Source organism: Pan troglodytes, chromosome 18 (genome assembly GCF_028858775.2).
Source record: "Pan troglodytes isolate AG18354 chromosome 18, NHGRI_mPanTro3-v2.0_pri, whole genome shotgun sequence".
In the NCBI taxonomy this organism is placed as follows: Eukaryota; Metazoa; Chordata; class Mammalia; order Primates; family Hominidae; genus Pan; species Pan troglodytes.
This window is the reverse complement of record NC_072416.2, coordinates 3,328,543-3,349,417: the sequence shown is the minus strand read 5'-3', so window position 1 is coordinate 3,349,417 and position 20,875 is coordinate 3,328,543. Positions and strand designations below refer to the sequence as shown.

Sequence of the window (20,875 nt, the reverse complement as noted above, 5' to 3'; positions counted from 1 at the left end):
CGATTGTCCGTAGGCCCTGGAGTTCAGCCCTGCCCTTCATTCACGCCACTGTGCAGGCTGCGTATCCTGGACACCCGGTTCACATCTGGGCAGTGGCGTTCTCGGGCCGTGACGGCCCCTGGGAGGACCGAGGCTGCCCGAGGTGGTCGGGGATGCCTGACACTGAGCTTCCCCTCAGCACAGATGTCCCTCCCAGGAATGGCTGAAATCTGGACGAGTAAAAGCTTATGTGACAGGAGTTTCCAGCCTAAGCAGCGGGACCTGGGTGCCATGTTCTTGGTGTGTAGGGGCAGTGCCGGCCGCCCATGGGTGCCGGTGCCTCCTGCAGTCAGGCCTGCTGCCGTCTGTGTGCGCAATAAGGAAACCGAACCCAAGAGTGGGCACCATGCCCAGGCTCACCGGAACAGAGGGCAGAGCAGCCTGGCCAGAATCCCTCACTGTTTCATGGCAGGAACCCCCAGGGTCGTGCGTCGACGTTGTGGCCCAGCGTTCCCTGCGGAAGATTGAGGCCCTCACTGGTCAACCCTGCAGTACGGGGGCGTGTGTGGCAAACAGCTGGTCTGGAGCCTCGTCAGCCAGGCCGGCTCCTTGATGCTTTGAAATCCCCCTCCCAGGGGGCCTGGCCAGGTCGGTCCATGGGCGGCCACAGGCAGCTGGGGCTGGACTCCTGGAATTTCCAGCAGCCCTGCGTCTGTTACAGCGCCAGTGGTAGAGCTGGATTCCCTGACAAGACGGGGGAAGGACAGCCTTGCAGGTGCTACTGAAGACGCCCTAGGCTAGAGCTGCCCACCCCGGGTGGGTTCTCCTGGACTGAACTGACGTTGGTTTGCTATTGATGAGAGTCACATAGTATATGTACACAATGCATTTTAACTGCCTCAGAATTAAGGTGTTATCTGGAAACAGTGTAATTACAGTTGGTCAGAATTGGGTTGATAGCAGTTCACTGCAGAGAACTTTCTGGAAGCTGTGACAGGTGGAAGTAGTGGGGCTCAGGGTTGGTGGGCCACACCTTAGCTGTGTGGCCTTGGCCAAGTTGCTCATCAAGACCTTCCTGTCACTGATGAGGTGAGAGTGACCGCTGGGCCGTCCTGAGGCTGACATGGGATTCCTTGCCTGTGCACACTTCCCAGAAGGCGGACCAAGGACACACCGGCCCGGGAGACGGCTCGCAGGCAGCCACGGAGTATATCTGAACGTCGGAAAGGACCTTTCCTTTGAAGCTCAAACATTTATGAGATATTGTTACAATTCGGAAGGGATCTGTAGGTGAAATGTGACATGAAGACTGGGTAACGTTGGCATTTGCAGACTGACTTTATGTCTGGCACTTTTCATGGGTGCCATGGCGTCGGCGCAGAGACACTCCTGAGGGATTTCGTCTGTCGGTCCATGTGTTTGTGGGGGCCGAGTCCTGGACAGGCCTAAGAGGGAACCGCCCCAGCCAGGGCCGGCTGCTCGGCGCCTGCACAGGGCATGAGTGCTGGGGGCTTTGGGACACACGCTCCCTGCTGCCTCTGGGGCAGATGTCCACCTGCACTGCTTGCAGTGAGAGGCTGGGGCCCCAGTGGACGAGCCGTGGTGCCTGAACTGCTCCCGCTGTGTCCCCGCCACGTGAGGCATCTCTTCCTGACCGTGGTCCTGAGACCACCTGGCCTCTGCCTTCCCAGGGTTAACTGTATTTGTTCTCTCCGTGGCTGCCGACGCCCTTCTGGCCTTCAGACTTAGCCCTCATCACTCGTGGACTCCTGACCCCACCCAGGGCTGACCACCGGAGCCCTGCTCTCTGCTTCCTTTGCGGCTGATATTGTCCCCATTCCAGTGTTGTTCTTGTGCCTGTCTCCCCTCTAGCTCCTTGCAGTCAGGGAGAGGACTTTCTTTATACCTCTATCCCTTGTCTTCTAGGGGCATCTCCTGCTCAGTGAAATGTGCTGACCCATAGCAGGTGGTCTCTACCAGGGCTTAGTGTCAGCATGGGACACTTTTCCAGCCATTACCCCTTCTTCCCCCTCCACCCACCTCCAGCCCCGAGGTGCGGCCCAGCAGGACAGATACTGCCACAGCCCTCCCTTGGTTGTGTTCGTACTTCCTGGGCTGCTCATGCCTTCCTGTTTGCTGGTGGATTCTCTTTTTGCTGGAGTGTATCCCCAAGCAGCTTTTCCAGAAAGGACCAACTTGCCCGGATCTCTCATTCTCCATCAAAGCCACTTTCCCTCAGAGCTTTGCAGCATTGAGGAGGCATCTTCAAGCATCTGACTCTTCTTCTCCCTGGAAGCTTCTAAAGTCTCAGTGCCTTGCCCTCCTGCTCTCCACCTTTGCTCTCTGTTCTGGTTATTTATCGAGGAGTCTCTGAGGCTCTTTTTTTTGCTCTCTTGTAGTGGCCTCGGTGAGCTCTTCAGCCTCAAGGCTTGTCCTTGGCTCTGGATGAGGCTCTTCTGGCCTCTCCCCAGTCTGCCCATGTGTTCCAAACACCGCATGCCCCAGCTGGGTTCCAAACAGGGCGGGTGGGGGCCACTCTCCTGTCTAGCTTCCTAGCGTGGGCTGGAACCTGGGAAAGTCTCTCCATGAAGCTGAATGGAGAAGAACATGGCTTCCCCAAGGCCCTAGGAGCCAAGCACCACACAGAACCCACCGCTTGGCTGTGATCCCGAGTGACGGGGACAGCCTGGACTGCAGAAGGAACGCCCAACGCTGGCGGGAACTGAGGGGCTTTTCTTGCTCGTCTTTCCAGTTCCACATTGTCACATTGGAGTCTTGGGCTCACTGAGATTATGTTGAAAATCCGACCTCTAGGGGATCTCCATGCTAGTTTTGTCCTTTAGGCGTGGAGGCATGCGTGCCGCACTGTAGCGTCTGTTCTGTGCGCCTGCTCACTGCCCTTCCTTCTTTTCCGCGTGGGGCAGTTTTATCGCGTCCCCCCGGCAGCTGCTTCGGCGAGGTGGGGCCGCGGTGCCATTGGTAGCGTCTCTGAGTCTCACCGCAGCCCTTGTAGCTTGGCATCCTCGTCAGATGACACCCGAGGCAGGGTTGACGTGGCAGGCAGGATCGTTTGCACCCGTATTTGCTAAACTCTCAGCTGTTCTTCAGAAAATTTGAGTAGAAAATGAAACCAAAAAGAATACTTGAAACCCTGCTCAGTTGGTTTTGTTCTGAGCTTTCAGTGGCTCTAAGAGCTCATGGGAAATGAGTTCTTTTTCTTTTCTCCAGGCCACTTGAGTTCTAATGAAATGCACCACTTGGTTTTACAAGTTCTTCTATAAAATACTTGCTTGTTTAAAAAGCAAACAGCACTGCCCTACCTCGGAGCTCTGCAGCACATACCTTTAAAGAAAAAATACTTGAGGTCACTGTGCTGAGGCCCAGAATTTAACCACGGCCAGTAAGAACCATCAACAGAGAACGGCATTTCTGGGATGACTCTTTTAATTTTACAACAATTTATCTGAAAGGAGAAAAGAGAAAGCTGATTTTTTTTTTCTGATTCTTATTTTTTTTTTTTTTTGAGACGGAGTTTCACTTTTTCGCCCAGGCTGGAGTGCGGTGGTGCAATCTCCTCTCACTACAACCTCCGCCTTCCGGTTTCAAGAGATTCTCCTGCCTCAGCCTCCCGAGTAGCTGGGGCTACAGGCACAGGCTGCCACGTCCAGCTATTTCTTTCTGATTCTGAAACAAAGTATTTATCGGCCATGCCTGCTGTTGGCTGCTTGGGCGACACGGTATTTCCTCGGTATTTCCTCGTTGCAGCTCCCAGGTCAGGCTCTGGGTCCCTGTGAGAGGCAGGTGGTCGCCATGGCTCTGCTGCCTCCCGTGTGGGGTAGTGACGGGGCCTTCCGAAGCTTGACTGCTTTGTTAGTTTTGCTTTGAGAGCCTGTGATGTTTCAAGATTTTTACTGCATCTTTTTATGTAGCTATTTTTATAACATGAGTGGAGGTTGAAATAGTTTTTTTCTCTGAAATCTCAATTCAGTCTGTCTTCCTTTTTCCTGATAAGCAGGAAGCATCCTATGCTTCTTGCCTTAGAATTACTGATTTAGGCTATTGCTTTGGTGAGGCCACATCTTGTTTTCCTCTGTGGTCCTGGAGTTTGCGTTGTGGTGACCTAACGCCAGGTCATACACACACGCATCCCTGCACACGCACACATACATGTGTACATGTGCACACGTGTACAGAGACATGCATACACCCCTGCACACATGGACACAGGGCATCCATGCACAGGTGCACATGTATACATGTGCACATGTGTACAGACACATGCACACACACAGGGACACATGGGCATGTCATACCCATATGCACACACACTGACCTGAGCTCCTGTGGAAGCTGCTGGTGCGGTCCCTGCACGTGTGGCCGCCGGGGCTGAGGGTCCCTGCGCGTGTGGCCGCTGGGGCTGAGGGCCTACTGCGAGGTGTCCTCTATGTTGCTAGGAGGTCAGCGCTCACAACTCAGGTCCCTTCCACCCAGTGGTGGAGGCAGTAGGGGTGTGGGGAGCCTTCTGCTGCAGCCCTGTTTCCCGCCCTGTGACCCACCCCGTGTCCCCTCTTTGTCCCACCCCATGTCCACCCTGTGTCCAGCCTTGTGTCCAGTCTGTGTCCCGCCCTGTGTCTGCCCTTTGTTTACCCTGTGTCCATCCCGTGTCCGCCTGTGTCCACCCTCTGCCTCCTCACTTGGAGCCGCCCCCACCCACCTGCTGTCGCAGCCCCTTTAGAGGTCACCAGCCCTGGCCCTTTCGTCGCCCAGGGCCCTGCGGTGCTCTGCCTGTGGCCCTGCTCCCACTGCCTTGGAGGGAGGCTGCTCACAGCGCTTCATGCCGGGCACTGAGTGGTGCAGAGTCTTCGAGAAACCTTTACTTTTAAAAATTTTTTTATTAAAAGTAAAACTATTAACTGAAACTGCAGACTCTATGGCTTTTCCACCCGTGCCTGTTCCGTTCTGGGACCCGGTTTTGTCCTGGCGTCTCCTCCCTCCCTCCCTGGTCTGTGAGTCTCCCAGTCTTTCCTGTGCTTTCCGACCTTGATGGTGTCGAGCAGGCCTGTCATGGTGTCTGTAGAGCGTCCCTCACGTTGGGTCCGTCTGGTGTTTTCTCGCAATTAGACTGGGTGATGGGTTTTGGGAAGACGCCCACAGAGGTGCGGGGCCCTTCCCGTCACACCGTATCAGGGTCCTGACGTCCGCACGGCTTTCTGATCACCTGGCCAAGGTCTGCCTGCCAGGTGTGCCCTCTGACAGGTCCCTGCTTTCCCGCCCGCTCTGTCCTCTGGAAGCCGCTCAATGGGTCCAGCCCCCGCCTCCCGGAGGGAGTGTCTGCGGACATTATGTGGAATTCCTCTGTGAGGAAGATCTTGTTACTTACTTGTTTGTGGTCACTGATTTTGTCACTATGGACCCACGCCCACTTATTTTCCCTCTGGGTTGTGATCCCGTGCTGTCACCGTGAGTCTGTGTCTGGGTCGTGATCCCGTGCTGTCACCGTGAGTCTGTGTCTGGGTCGTGATCCCGTGCTGTCACCGTGAGTCTGTGTCTGGGTCGTGATCCCGTGCTGTCACCGTGAGTCTGTGTCTGGGTCGTGATCCCGTGCTGTCACCGTGAGTCTGTGTCTGGGTCGTGATCCCGTGCTGTCACCGTGAGTCTGTGTCTGGGTCGTGATCCCGTGCTGTCACCGTGAGTCTGTGTCTGGGTCGTGATCCCGTGCTGTCACCGTGAGTCTGTGTCTGGGTCGTGATCCCGTGCTGTCACCGTGAGTCTGTGTCTGGGTCGTGATCCCGTGCTGTCACCGTGAGTCTGTGTCTGGGTCGTGATCCCGTGCTGTCACCGTGAGTCTGTGTCTGGGTCGTGATCCCGTGCTGTCACCGTGAGTCTGTGTCTGGGTCGTGATCCCGTGCTGTCACCGTGAGTCTGTGTCTGGGTCGTGATCCCGTGCTGTCACCGTGAGTCTGTGTCTGGGTCGTGATCCCGTGCTGTCACCGTGAGTCTGTGTCTGGGTCGTGATCCCGTGCTGTCACCGTGAGTCTGTGTCTCGGTCGTGATCCCGTGTTGTCACCGTGAGTCTGTGTCTGGGTCGTGATCCCGTGTTGTCACCGTGAGATGGTGTCTGGGTCGTGATCCAGTGTTGTCACCGTGAGTCTGTGTCTGGGTCGTGATTCAGTGTTGTCACTGTGAGTCTGTGTCTGGGTTATGATCCAGTGCTGTCACTGTGAGTTTGCTGCTCAGCTCCTCCAGCTTTGACCACTGGTGGGTTTCCCCTCCTTCCCCGCGGGGATGCTTCCTGCCCAGCTTCTGTTTCTTTGCCCCAGCCCTAGAATGAGTTGTCTCCAAGGAGCCCTGGTTCTTTTTAGGGGAGCATAGAAACTTCAGTCTGGGCACTGGGAGGGCCGTTGCTCCCGGGGTGTCACAGCTGCTGGCCCTCTTCCTGGGCAGAGCTAGGCTCTGTGTGTCACTATCTCATTTCACACATTTGATTGCTTCTCTGTCGTATCCACCTATCCATCTGTAAGTATACGAAGGTCAATCTGGTCCATGCCGATGACTCTGACTCTCACCTGGCACACGGTGTATTCCAGCCTTCCGTCCTCGAACATGGTGTATTCCAGCCTCCCGTCCTGGAACACGGTGTATTCCAGTCTTCACTGCTAGCCCATCTGAATCCTCCCTCTCTGCTAGTGGGAACCTGGCTCCCCTGACTCCTCTAGCATCTGCTCAGCCCTGGTGCACGTGCGAGAATTGTCCACCCAGGCCCGGGGGGAAAAGCCCTGGAGTGCAGCGTCTGTGTACAGCTCCTTCTGGCTTTGCGGTCTCCACTCAGAACATTTTCCGGAGTTGCTTAGGCGGCTCCTGCCCTCTGGCCAGTGTGTTTCTGTTTCACATCCGTGCGTGTGGAGCCTGTATTCTATCTGCATCCCCCAACCTCCTGGTCGGGTCTTCCCCCAATAGTTTGTGCACATTGAAGTTCATCTCGTGTAACGCTCAGTGCTGTGGGCTTTGCCTCCATCACCCCAGCTCCAGCCCCAAGTCCCCCGTGCATGGGAGTGACCACTTCTCCTGCACCAGCCCCTGGCACGCCCGGGTCTGTCTCCCGTCCCTCTGGTTTTGCCTTTTCCAGTGTGACATACGAATGAAATCACGCAGTATATAGCCTGTTGGGTCTAGATTCTTTTGCTTAGCAAAATGCACTTAAGATTCATCCATGTTATTGCCTGAACCAACAGCTGCATTCTTATCTCTGATTATTTTTCTGTTGCACAAATGCACCTCTGGTTATTAATCCACTTCCACCGTGAAGGATGTCTTCCTTGTTTCTAGTTTTTAGTGGCTATGAACAGAGCTGCTATGAGCATCTGCACGAGGCTTCTGTGTGAGCACGCTTTCAGGTTGAAGGCCTGAGAGGCGCAGTAGCTGATTTGTAAGGTAACCCTTCATTACCTGGGTCAGACGCCACCGTCTGCCATCCACAGTGGTACGCCACAGCATCCTCGGCACAGCGAGGGCACTCCTGCTGTCCCGAACCTTCTGCAGCATTGGGCACTGTCCATTTTCGTGGTTTTTTTTTTTTTTTTTGAGACAGTCTTACTCTGTCGCCAAGGCTGGAGTGCAGTGGCGCTGTGTCGGCTCACTCCAACCTCCGCCTCCTGGGTTCAAGCAATTCTCCTGCCTCAGCCTTGCGAGTAGCTGGGATTCCAGGTGTGCACCACCATGCCCAGCTAATTTTTGTATTTTTAGTAGAGACGGGGTTTCACCACATTGGCCAGGCTGGTCTTGAACTCCTGACCTCAGGTGATCTGCCCACCTCGGCCTCCCAAAGCGCTGGGATTACAGGCATGAGCCACCGCGCCCGGCCTGGGCACTGTCCATTTTCAAGCACTTCGGCCATGTGACGTGTGTGTGGTGACAGCACGCTGTGGTTTTCATGGGCATTTCCGCAGTGATGAAGGATGTTGAGCATCTTTTCACGTGTTATTTGCCATCCGTACATCTTCCTATGTCTGTTCAGACCTTGTGGCCTGGTTTTTTCTTCCCACCTTTAACATTGGGTTGTTTGTTTTCTAATTATTGAATTTTAAAAGTTCTTTAAATATTCTAGATACAAATCCTTTATCAGATGTGTGATTTGCCAGTATTTTCTTCCAATCTGCAGCTTGTGTTTTCATTCTGTTAAAAGTAGCTTTTGCAGATCAAAAGTTTTTCAGTTTGATAAAGTTCAATTTAAAGTTTTTAATTTCATAGATTATGCTTTTGGTGTTGTATCTAAAAACTTGTTGCCAAACCCAAGTCACATAGATTTTCTTCTATATTTCCATCTGGAAGTCTTATGCTTTTATGTTTTACATTTAGGTCTATGATCCTTTTTGGTTAATTTTTGTGTAAGGTGTGAAGTGTGTTCAGGTCCATCTTTTTGCATGTGGACATCCATCTGTTCCAACATGATTGTTACAGAGACTCTTCTTTGTTTTTTTATTTATTTTGTAGAGACTGAGTCTCACTATGTTGCCCAGGCTGCTCTGGAATTCCTGGGCTCAAGCGATCCTCCTGCCTCAGCCTCCCAAAGTGCTGGGATGACAGGTGTGAGCCACCGCGCCCAGCCCAAGGCTGCTCTTTGTCTGTGTAGTTGCCATTGAACCTTTGTCGGAATTTGTTCACTCTGTGTGTCGGGTCGGGGGCAGGGGGGCTGTGTCTGGGCCGTCTCTTCCATTCCATTGAGTTCTGCGGCTCTTCCTTAATCAATACTGCGCTGTCTTGATGTGGTCTTGATTAGCTTTTTAGTAAGTCTTGAAATTGGGTAACATGAGTCCTCCACCTCTGTTCTTTTCCAGATGATTTTGGCTTTTTAATCCCTTTGTTCTCCCATGTATATTCTAGAATCAGCTTGTCAGCCTCAGCAGAAGCACTGACTGGGTGTTTGGTTCAGATTGTGCCGAATTTATGGATCAAATTGACACCTTAATGATTTTGATTTTTCCAATCCATGAACATGGTCTATCTCTTCATATAGTTAGATCTTGTTTCATTTTTTTAATCAGTGTTTTGTAGTTTTCCATGTGCAGATTCCGTTTATATTTTTTTAGATTTATAAATGCACGGGGAAAAGTACATGTACTAGCTTCCTACATGTCTACACAGACACTCACTCCAAACCAGCACGCACAGTTACACAGACATGGACCCCAAGCCAGCTTCCTACATGCAGTAGGAAGCCGCATGTACTTGTGGGGTTGCTCTTGTGATATTGTTATCATTATGCAATATCTTCTTTCATCCCTGTGTCATTCCTTGTTCGTAAATTGATTTTTTTCCTTTTGAGATGGAGTCTCTGTTGCCCAGGCTGGAGTGCAATGGTGCCATCTCGGCTCACTGCAGCCTCCCGGGTTCAAGTGATTCTCCTGCCTCAGCCTCCCAAGTAGGTGGGACTACCGGGGTGCACCACCACATCCGACTAATTTTTGTATTTTTTAAGTAGAGACAGGGTTTTGCCATATTGGCCAGGCTGGTCCCAAACTCCTGACCTCAGGTGATCCACCTGCCTCAGCCTCCCAAAGTGCTGGAATTACAGGCGTGAGCCACTGTGCCCAACCCTTAAATCTACTTTTTTTTTTTTTTTTGAGATGGAGTTTTGCTCTTGTCGTCCAGGCTGGAGTGCAGTGGCGCAGTCTCGGCTCACTGCACCCTCCACCTCCCAGGTTCAAGCCATTCTCCTGCCTCAGCCTCCTGAGTAGCTTGGATTACAGGTGCCTGCCACAACGCCCAGCTAATTTTTGTATTTTTAGTAGAGACGGGGTTTTTCCATGTTGCCCAGGCTGGTCTCAAACTCCTGATCTCAGGTGATCCGCCTGCCTTGGCCTCCCAAAGTGCTGGGATTACAGGCGTGAGCCACCCTGCCCAGCCCTTAAATCTACTTTTTATGATGTTAATAGAGCCACTTCCACTTTCTTTTGTTTGTATTTTTTATTTTTATTTTTAATTTTTTTCAACCATGATGAATTAGATCCAGCTTTCTTTTGATTCACATTTAAATGGTGTATCTTTTTTACTTTCAACTGCTTTTTCATTCTTCACGTTTACACACGGAAATGTGGTCCTCTCACCTGTCAGCATCTCTGGGTAAGCATTCAGTGTTCTACAAATACTGACGTCCAGAGGATGTGAGAGAGCCGTTGTGGGTGGGCGCCATGGGACATGAACTTGGAGACCTGTGGATGTGAGAGAGCCGTCGTGGGGTGGGCGCCGTGAGACGTGAGCTCGGAGACCTGTGGATGTGAGAGAGCCGTCGTGGGGTGGGCACCGTGAGACGTGAACTCGGAGACCTGTGGATGTGAGAGAGCCGTCGTGGGGTGGGCGCCGTGGGACGTGAGCTCGGAGACCTGTGGATGTGAGAGAGCCGTCGTGGGGTGGGCGCCGTGGGACGTGAACTGGGAGACCTGTGGATGTGAGAGAGCCGTCGTGGGGTGGGCGCCGTGGGACGTGAACTCGGAGACCTGTGGATGTGAGAGAGCCGTCGTGGGGTGGGCGCCGTGGGACGTGAACTCGGAGACCTGTGGATGTGAGAGAGCCGTCGTGGGGTGGGCGCCGTGGGACGTGAACTCGGAGACCTGTGGATGTGAGAGAGCCGTCGTGGGGTGGGCGCCGTGGGACGTGAGCTCGGAGACCTGTGGATGTGAGAGAGCCGTCGTGGGGTGGGCGCCGTGGGACGTGAGCTCGGAGACCTGTGGATGTGAGAGAGCCGTCGTGGGGTGGGCGCCGTGGGACGTGAGCTCGGAGACCTGTGGATGTGAGAGAGCCGTCGTGGGGTGGGCGCCGTGGGACGTGAGCTCGGAGACCTGTGGATGTGAGAGAGCCGTCGTGGGGTGGGCGCCGTGGGACGTGAGCTCGGAGACCTGTGGATGTGAGAGAGCCGTCGTGGGGTGGGCGCCGTGGGACGTGAGCTCGGAGACCTGTGGATGTGAGAGAGCCGTCGTGGGGTGGGCGCCGTGGGACGTGAGCTCGGAGACCTGTGGATGTGAGAGAGCCGTCGTGGGGTGGGCGCTGTGGGACGTGAGCTCGGAGACCTGTGGATGTGAGAGAGCCGTCGTGGGGTGGGCGCCGTGAGACGTGAACTCGGAGACCTGTGGTCTGTGTAGAGGGCAAGTGTGGCTCACCTATAGGCAGTAAGCGTCAAGCCCTGCAGCGTGTGCTGGGAGTGACGCCGTTGACCAGAGCCAGGGTCCTCAGGGTGTGTTTCATAATGGTGAATGCTGAGTGCAGTCCGGTTGGTCAGCTGGCTGTCTGTGTGTAGCCAGGCACGCAATTTATATACACGTCTACTTTACTTCTATGTGTGTGCGTGTATACACACTGCATCTGCTGCAGACACGCAATTTATATACAAGCATCTAGTTTGCTTCTATGCGTATGCGTGGATGCACACACTGCGTCTGCTGCAGGCACGCATTTTATGTAATGTGTCTGGTTCACTTAGATGTGTGTGCGTGTATGCACACACCGCGTCTGCTGTGGGCACGCATTTTATGTAACGTGTCTGGTTTACTTAGATGTGTGTGTGTGTACACACACCGCGTCTGCAGCGGGCACACATTTTATGTAACGTGTCTGGTTTACTTAGATGTGTGTGTGTGTATGCACACACCGCGTCTGCTGCAGGCACGCATTTTATGTAACGTGTCTGGTTCACTTAGATGTGTGTGTGTGTATGCACACACCGCGTCTGCTGCAGGCACGCATTTTATGTAACGTGTCTGGTTCACTTAGATGTGTGTGTGTGTATGCCCACACTGCATCTGCTCCAGGCATGCATTTTATGTAACGTGTCTGGTTCACTTAGATGTGTGTGCATGTATGCACACACCCCGTCTGCTGCAGGCATGCATTTTATGTAATGTGTCTGGTTTACTTAGATGTGTGTGCGTGTATGCACACACCACGTCTGCTGCAGGCACGCATTTTATGTAACGTGTCTAGTGTACTTAGATGTGTGTGTGTGTGGATGCACACACCCCGTCTGCTGCAGGCACGCATTTTATGTAACGTGTCTGGTTCACTTAGATGTGTGTGTGTGTATGCACACACCACGTCTGCAGCAGGCACGCATTTTATGTAACGTGTCTGGTTCACTTAGATGTGTGTGTGTATGCACACACCGCATCTGCTGCAGGCACGCATTTTATGTAACGTGTCTAGTGTACTTAGATGTGTGTGTGTGTGTATGCACACACCCCGTCTGCTGCAGGCATGCATTTTATGTAACGTGTCTGGTTCACTTAGATGTGTGTGTGTGTATGCACACACCATGTCTGCAGCAGGCACGCATTTTATGTAACGTGTCTGGTTCACTTAGATGTGTGTGTGTATGCACACACTGCATCTGCTGCAGGCACGCATTTTATGTAACGTGTCTAGTGTACTTAGATGTATGTGTGTGTATGCACACACCCCGTCTGCTGCAGGCACGCATTTTATGTAACGGGTCTAGTGTACTTAGATGTGTGTGCGTGTATGCACACACCGCATCTGCTGCGGGCACGCATTTTATGTAACATGTCTAGTGTACTTAGATGTGTGTGCGTGTATGCACACACCCCGTCTGCTGCAGGCACGCATTTTATGTAACATGTCTGGTTCACTTAGATGTGTGTGTGTGTATGCACACACCGCGTCTGCTGCAGGCATGCATTTTATGTAACGTGTCTGGTTCACTTAGATGTGTGTGCGTGTATGCACACACCGCGTCTGCTGCGGGCACGCATTTTATGTAACGTGTCTGGTTTACTTAGATGTGTGTGTATATGTACACACCGCGTCTGCTGCGGGTACGCATTTTATGTAACGTGTCTAGTTCACTTAGATGTGTGTGTGTGTATGCACACACCACGTCTGCTGCGGGCACGCATTTTATGTAACGTGTCTGGTTCACTTAGATGTGTGTGCGTGTATGCACACACCGCATCTGCTGCGGGCACACATGTTATGTAACGTGTCTGGTTCACTTAGATGTGTGTGTGTGTATGCACACACCGCGTCTGCTGCAGGCATGCATTTTATGTAACGTGTCTGGTTCACTTAGATGTGTGTGCGTGTATGCACACACCGCGTCTGCTGCGGGCACGCATTTTATGTAACGTGTCTGGTTTACTTAGATGTGTGTGTATATGTACACACCGCGTCTGCTGCGGGTACGCATTTTATGTAACGTGTCTAGTTCACTTAGATGTGTGTGTGTGTATGCACACACCACGTCTGCTGCGGGCACGCATTTTATGTAACGTGTCTGGTTCACTTAGATGTGTGTGCGTGTATGCACACACCGCATCTGCTGCGGGCACACATGTTATGTAACGTGTCTGGTTCACTTAGATGTGTGTGTGTGTATGCACACACCCCGTCTGCTGCAGGCACGCATTTTATGTAACGTGTCTAGTTCACTTAGATGTGTATGCGTGTATGCACACACCGTGTCTGCTGCAGGTTGGCTTTTCCAGTGTTTCCCCCAAGATCTTGAGAAAGTACTCAGACTCCTGAGTCTAGGGTTTGGCCCCAAACCGTCAGCCAGACTCTGCCTCCCCTTCCCGCCCACCTCGCCCCGCATTCTGAGCTGCGCCCATGGTGTCCACATGTGGTTTGTTCCTAGTCACGCTTGTTTTGTCTTCTTTTTCTTCCAGTCGTGGCATTCCTGGTGGCTTTCCATCAGAACAAGCAGCTCATCGGTGACAGGGGGCTGCTTCCCTGCAGAGTGTTCCTGAAGAACTTCCAGCAGTACTTCCAGGACAGGACGAGCTGGGAAGTCTTCAGCTACATGCCCACCATCCTCTGGCTGATGGACTGGTCAGACATGAACTCCAACCTGGACTTGCTGGCTCTTCTCGGACTGGGCATCTCGTCTTTCGTACTGATCACGGGCTGCGCCAACATGCTTCTCATGGCTGCCCTGTGGGGCCTCTACATGTCCCTGGTCAATGTGGGCCATGTCTGGTGAGTAGCAGGAATGGGGCGGTCGGAGCTCAGGGCTTGCTGTCACTCAGCACAGACACCGCAGGTCTCCTGGCACTTGGAAAGACTGGACGAGCGTTTATCTTAAATTCCTTCAGGAGGGTATCGTCATTTTACTTAGGCCATGGCAGAGCGGCCAGTGCACCAGCCACAGCAGCCACCCATCTTCAGGATTAAAACTCCACCTCTTTGCAGTAGCTCTTCCTTACTTAAAGGACTGCGTTGCCAGCTTACTGGAGCCAGAGGGATGGGGAAAGGGAGGCAGAAGCAGTGGGTCTGTGTCTGTGTGGACATGTAGGAAGCTGGTGTGGGGTGGGTGTCTGTGTGGACGTGTAGGAAGCTGGTTTCGGGTCTGTGTCTGTGTGGACGTGCAGGAGGCTGGTTTGGGGTGGGTGTCTGTGTGGACGTGCAGGAGGCTGGTTTGGGGTGGGTGTCTGTGTGGACATGCAGAAGGCTGGTTTGGGGTGGGTGTCTGTGTGGACGTGTAGGAGGCTGGTTTGGGGTGTCTGTGTGGACGTGTAGGAGGCTGGTTTGGGGTGGGTGTCTGTGTGGACATGCAGAAGGCTGGTTTGGGGTGGGTATCTGTGTGGACGTGTAGGAGGCTGGTTTGGGGTGTCTGTGTGGACGTGTAGGAGGCTGGTTTGGAGTGGGTGTCTGTCTGGATGTGTAGGAGGCTGGTTTGGGGTGGGTGTCTGTGTGGTCGTGTAGGAGGCTGGTTTGGGGTGGGTGTCTGTGTGGACGTGTAGGAGGCTGGTTTGGGGTCCGTGTCTGTGTGGACGTGTAGGAGGCTGGTTTGGAGTGGGTGTCTGTGTGGACGTGTAGGAGGCTGGTTTGGGGTGGGTGTCTGTGTGGTCGTGTAGGAGGCTGGTTTGGGGTGGGTGTCTATGTGGATGTGTAGGAGGCTGGTTTGGGGTGGGTGTCTGTCTGGATGTGTAGGAAGCTGGGGATGCGCTGGCTCTTGTGTGCCCAGCTTGGTTCCGCCCTCAATGGGACAGCTGGGCTTTGCATGGAGACTGAGGACGGCTCTTGTGTCTTTTGTGGATGGGAGACAGGAGGCAGCTGGCTTAGGGCTGAGTGGTCGGAACCAGGACCCTGTCCCAGGATGGAAGGCTGCAGTGGTGAGTTGGTGCGGGCAGGGCGCAGCCTTGGGCTGTGGAGCCTGTGTTTTCCATCCTGGTCAGGGCGGCTGAGTTGAGGTTGGAGTGTCTGGGGCCACGTGCGCTTCCGGGAGCCTGAATGCTCTGCCTCCAGCACAGCGCCTATGGCTCCGGTGTCCCCTGGTCGGAGGCTCAGATTGCTGTGATCTGGGCTTGGTGGCACAGCCCAGGCCCGGCAGGCTCATGCAGGGAGGGCTGCAGCTGGCATCGGGGCACCTGTGGGGGGGTTCCCCACTTTGTAGCTGTGCTGGAGTGGGCACTTGTAAGGGGGGTCCCCACTGTGTGGCTGTTGCTGGGGTGGGCATCGCTGCCAGGTCCAGTTGCTGGTGTTTCCTCAGGTCTCACCTACACTTGAGTGCGTCACCTCATTCAACAAGCAGGCCGGACAGTGTCACCAGGGCAGGGCAGGAGGCCTGGGGATGCCTTGGGCACCCACAACGTGGCTCCGCCCCAGGACCCCTCCACGCACACAGGCCTGACTTTGCTGAGGCGCCCATGAGCTGTCAGCACAGGCTGAAGTGGTGTGCTGGGGTCAGGCGCTCTCACGGGAGTCTGCAGGCCTGGGGCCACGTGCAATGCTTGTGGCTGTTTGTGGTTTGCCCCCGAAGCCCCAGGCCCTGTGACGCACCTCCCCCGCACATCACGTTCACATGAGCTGTCTCTGCTGACGGTGGCCTGGTGGGGGCTGTGCTTGTTGGGTGTCTGGACAGTGAAGCAGCTTTTTCTCCCTTCACCGCATGCTCTTGGTGAGGACGTCGCTCTGCAGTCTTCACTGGAGGTGTGAGGTTCCGCCCGCCTCTGGGGGTCTGCAGGAGTCATGAGCCCACCTGCGTGGGAGGCTTCTCTCTGCTCCCCATTTATCGTTCACCTGAGCGTGGTTTGTGGCAGCGTGGACTTGCACGTTTTTGTTTTGGTACCTTGGGGGTCTGTCTTCTTGGTCTAGAAATTTAAACATCTGGGGGTTTGGCAACATTTATGACAGAGAGAGCCACAGCTTAATAATTGTTGCATAAAACTCTAAGTGATTTTAGAGAGGACTCTGACTCTGCTCAGAGCTGGCCTTCCTGTTACATAAAGCCACGCAGCCTTGCAGGACACTGGAGCCCTGAGCACAGCATCTGCTATAGTATCTGAAGTCGCTTCAGCTTTTCCAGAACGTTGGCTCTGACTCCATCGTTGGCTCTGACTCTGTCGTTGTCTCTGACTTTGTCGTTGGCTCTGACTCTGTCGTTGGCTCTGACTCTGTCCTTGGCTGACTCTGTCGTTGGCTCTGACTCTGTCGTTGGCTGACTCTGTCGTTGGCTGACTCTGTCAGCTGACTCTGTCATGGGCTGACTCTGTCGTTGGCTGACTGTTGTTGGCTGACTCTGTCGTTGGCTCTGACTCTGTTGTTGTCTGACTCTGTCGTTGGCTGACTCTGTCGGCTGACTCTGTCGTTGGCTGACTGTTGTTGGCTGACTCTCTCATTGGCTCTGACTCTGTCGTTGGCTGACTCTGTCATTGGCTGACTCTGTCATTGGCTGACTGTTGTTGGCTGACTCTGTCGTTGGCTCTGACTCTGTCGTTGGCTGACTCTGTCGTTGGCTGACTCTGTCGTTGGCTCTGACTCTGTCATTGGCTCTGACTCTGTCCTTGGCTGACTCTGTCATTGGCTCTGACTCTGTCGTTGGCTGACTCTGTCGTTGGCTGACTCTGTCGGCTGACTCTGTCGTTGGCTGACTCTGTCGTTGGCTGACTGTTGTTGGCTGACTCTGTCGTTGTCTCTGACTCTGTCGTTGGCTGACTCTGTCGTTGGCTCTGACTCTGTCGTTGGCTTACTCTGTCGTTGGCTCTGACTCTGTCGTTGGCTCTGACTCTGTCGTTGGCTCTGACTCTGTCGTTGGCTGACTCTGTCGTTGGCTGACTCTGTCGTTGTCTCTGGCTCTGTCGTTGGCTGACTCTGTCGTTGGCTCTGACTCTGTCGTTGGCTTACTCTGTCGTTGGCTCTGACTCTGTCGTTGGCTCTGACTCTGTTGTTGGCTGACTCTGTCGTTGGCTGACTCTGTCGTTGTCTCTAACTCTGTCGCTGTCTCTGACTCTGTCATTGGCTGACTCTGTCATTGGCTGACTCTGTCGTTGGCTCTGACTCTGTCGTCTCTGACTCTGTCGTTGGCTCTGACTCTGTCATTGGCTCTGACTCTGTCGTCTCTGACTCTGTCGTTGGCTCTGACTCTGTCATTGGCTCTGACTCTGTCGTTGGCTGACTCTGTCGTTGGCTGACTCTGTCGTTGGCTCTGACTCTGTCGTTGGCTGACTCTGTCGTTGGCTCTGACTGTCATTGGCTGACTCTGTCATTGGCTCTAACTCTGTCGTTGGCTGACTCTGTCGTTGGCTCTGACTCTGTCGTCTCTGACTCTGTCGTTGGCTCTGACTCTCATTGGCTCTGACTCTGTCGTTGGCTGACTCTGTCGTTGTCTCTGATTCTGTCGTTGGCTGACTCTGTCGCTGGCTGACTGTTGTTGGCTGACTCTGTCATTGGCTCTGACTCTGTCGTTGGCTGACTCTGTCATTGGCTGACTCTGTCATTGGCTGACTGTTGTTGGCTGACTCTGTCGTTGGCTCTGACTCTGTCGTTGGCTGACTCTGTCGTTGGCTGACTCTGTCGTTGGCTCTGACTCTGTCGTTGGCTCTGACTCTGTCCTTGGCTGACTCTGTCATTGGCTCTGACTCTGTCATTGGCTGACTCTGTCGTTGGCTGACTCTGTCGGCTGACTCTGTCGTTGGCTGACTCTGTCGTTGGCTGACTGTTGTTGGCTGACTCTGTCGTTGTCTCTGACTCTGTCGTTGGCTGACTCTGTCGTTGGCTCTGACTCTGTCGTTGGCTTACTCTGTCGTTGGCTCTGACTCTGTCGTTGGCTCTGACTCTGTCGTTGGCTGACTCTGTCATTGTCTCTGATTCTGTCGTTGGCTGACTCTGTCGTTGGCTGACTCTGTCGTTGTCTCTAACTCTGTCGCTGTCTCTGACTCTGTCGTTGGCTGACTCTGTCGTTGACTGACTCTGTCATTGTCTCTGACTCTGTCGTTGGCTGACTCTGTCGTTGGCTCTGACTCTGTCGTTGGCTGACTCTGTCGTTGGCTCTGACTCTGTCGTTGGCTGACTCTGTCGTTGGCTCTGACTCTGTCGTCTCTGACTCTGTCGTTGGCTCTGACTCTCATTGGCTCTGACTCTGTCATTGGCTGACTCTGTCGTTGTCTCTGATTCTGTCGTTGGCTGACTCTGTCGCTGGCTGACTCTGTCGTCTCTAACTCTGTCGTTGTCTCTGACTCTGTCATTGGCTGACTCTGTCGTTGGCTCTGACTCTGTCATTGGCTGACTCTGTCATTGGCTCTGACTCTGTTGTCTCTGACTCTGTCATCTCTGACTCTGTCGTTGTCTCTGACTCTGTCGTTGTCTCTGACTCTGTCGTTGGCTGACTCTGTCGTTGGCTGACTCTGTCGTTGTCTCTAACTCTGTCGTTGTCTCTGACTCTGTCGTTGGCTCTGACTCTGTCATTGGCTGACTCTGTCGTTGGCCTGACTCTGTCGTTGGCTGACTGTCGTTGGCTGACTCTGTCGTTGTCTCTGACTCTGTCATTGGCTGACTCTGTCATTGTCTCTGACTCTGTCGTTGGCTGACTCTGTCGTTGGCTGACTCTGTCGTTGTCTCTGACTCAGTCATTGGCTGACTCTGTCGTTGTCTCTGACTCCGTCGTTGGCTGACTCTGTTGTTGGCTCTGACTCTGTCATTGGCTGACTCTGTCGTTGGCTGACTCTGTCGTTGGCTGACTGTCGTTGGCTGACTCTGTCGTTGGCTGACTCTGTCATTGTCTCTAACTCTGTCGTTGGCTGACTCTGTCATTGGCTGACTCTGTCGTTGTCTCTGACTCTGTCGTTGGCTGACTCTGTCCTTGGCTCTGACTCTGTCATTGGCTGACTCTGTCGTTGGCTCTGACTCAGTCATTGGCTGACTCTGTCATTGTCTCTGACTCCGTCGTTGGCTGACTCTGTTGTTGGCTCTGACTCTGTCGTTGGCTGACTCTGTCGTTGGCTGACTGTCGTTGGCTGACTCTGTCGTTGGCTGACTCTGTCGTTGGCTGACTCTGTCATTGTCTCTAACTCTGTCGTTGGCTGACTCTGTCGTTGACTGACTCTGTCATTGGCTCTGACTCTGTCGTTGGCTGACTCTGTCGTTGACTGACTCTGTCATTGGCTCTGACTGTCATTGGCTCTGACTCTGTCGTTGGCTGACTCTGTCATTGGCTCTGACTCTGTCGTTGGCGGACTCTGTCGTTGGCTGACTCTGTCGTTGGCTCTGACTCTGTCGTTGGCTGACTCTGTCGTTGGCTCTGACTCTGTCATCTCTGACTCTGTCGTTGGCTCTGACTCTGTCGTTGGCTCTGACTCTGTCGTTGGCTCTGACTCTGTCATTGGCTGACTCTGTCGTTGTCTCTGATTCTGTCGTTGGCTGACTCTGTCGTTGTCTCTGATTCTGTCGTTGGCTGACTCTGTCCTTGTCTCTGATTCTGTCGTTGGCTGACTCTGTCATTGTCTCTGATTCTGTCGTTGGCTGACTCTGTCGTTGTCTCTAACTCTGTCGCTCTCTCTGACTCTGTCATTGGCTGACTCTGTCGTTGGCTCTGACTCTGTCGTTGGCTGACTCTGTCATTGGCTCTGACTCTGTCGTTGTCTCTAACTCTGTCGTTGTCTCTGACTCTGTCGTTGGCTCTGACTCTGTCATTGGCTGACTCTGTCGTTGTCTCTGACTCTGTCATTGGCTGACTCTGTCATTGGCTTTGACTCTGTCGTTGGCTGACTCTGTCATTGGCTGACTCTGTCGTTGGCTCTGACTCTGTCGTCTCTGACTCTGTCGTTGGCTCTGACTCTGTCGTGGGCTGACTCTGTCGTTGTCTCTGATTCTGTCGTTGGCTGACTCTGTCGTTGTCTCTGATTCTGTCGTTGGCTGACTCTGTCGTTGTCTCTGATTCTGTCGTTGGCTGACTCTGTCGTTGTCTCTGATTCTGTCGTTGGCTGACTCTGTCGTTGTCTCTGACTCTGTCGTTGGCTGACTCTGTCGTTGTCTCTGACTCTGTCGTTGGCTGACTCTGTCGTTGTCTCTGACTCTGTCGTTGTCTCTGACTCTGTCGTTGTCTCTGACTCTGTCGTTGGCTGACTCTGTCGTTGTCTCTGACTCTGTCGTTGGCTGACTCTGTCGTTGGCTCTGACTCTGTCGTTGGCTGACTCTGTCGTTGGCTCTGACTCTGTCGTTGGCTGACTCTGTCGTTGGCTCTGACTCTGTCGTCTCTGACTCTGTCGTTGGCTCTGACTCTGTCGTCTCTGACTCTGTCGTTGGCTCTGACTCTGTCATTGGCTGACTCTGTCGTTGTCTCTGATTCTGTCGTTGGCTGACTCTGTCATTGTCTCTGATTCTGTCGTTGGCTGACTCTGTGGTTGTCTCTGATTCTGTCGTTGGCTGACTCTGTCGTTGTCTCTGATTCTGTCGTTGGCTGACTCTGTCGTTGTCTCTGATTCTGTCGTTGGCTGACTCTGTCGTTGTCTCTGATTCTGTCGTTGGCTGACTCTGTCGTTGTCTCTGATTCTGTCGTTGGCTGACTCTGTCGTTGTCTCTGATTCTGTCGTTGGCTGACTCTGTCGTTGGCTCTGACTCTGTCGTTGGCTCTGACTCTGTCGTTGGCTCTGACTCTGTCGTTGTCTCTGACTCTGTC

At 53.6% G+C, this 20,875-nt stretch overlaps 1 protein-coding gene across 12 annotated transcripts in view; it reads left to right on the top strand.

Moving 5' to 3' along the window:
- LMF1 (lipase maturation factor 1) overlaps positions 1-20,875 on the top strand; it is a 132,514-nt gene that overhangs the window by 13,413 nt on the left and 98,226 nt on the right. For 11 of the 12 annotated variants that reach the window (XR_010152526.1, XR_010152527.1, XR_010152528.1 and 8 more), the window contains exon 2: positions 13,650-13,959. Coding sequence is in view for 8 of the 12 variants with exons in the window: in XM_024349686.3 (XP_024205454.3) it covers positions 13,650-13,959 (310 nt within the window). In the remaining 4 variants the exon portion in view is untranslated. Of the gene's footprint in view, positions 1-13,649; positions 13,960-20,875 lie in introns of those variants that run through there. The other variant, XM_054668612.2, reaches the window with a different exon arrangement.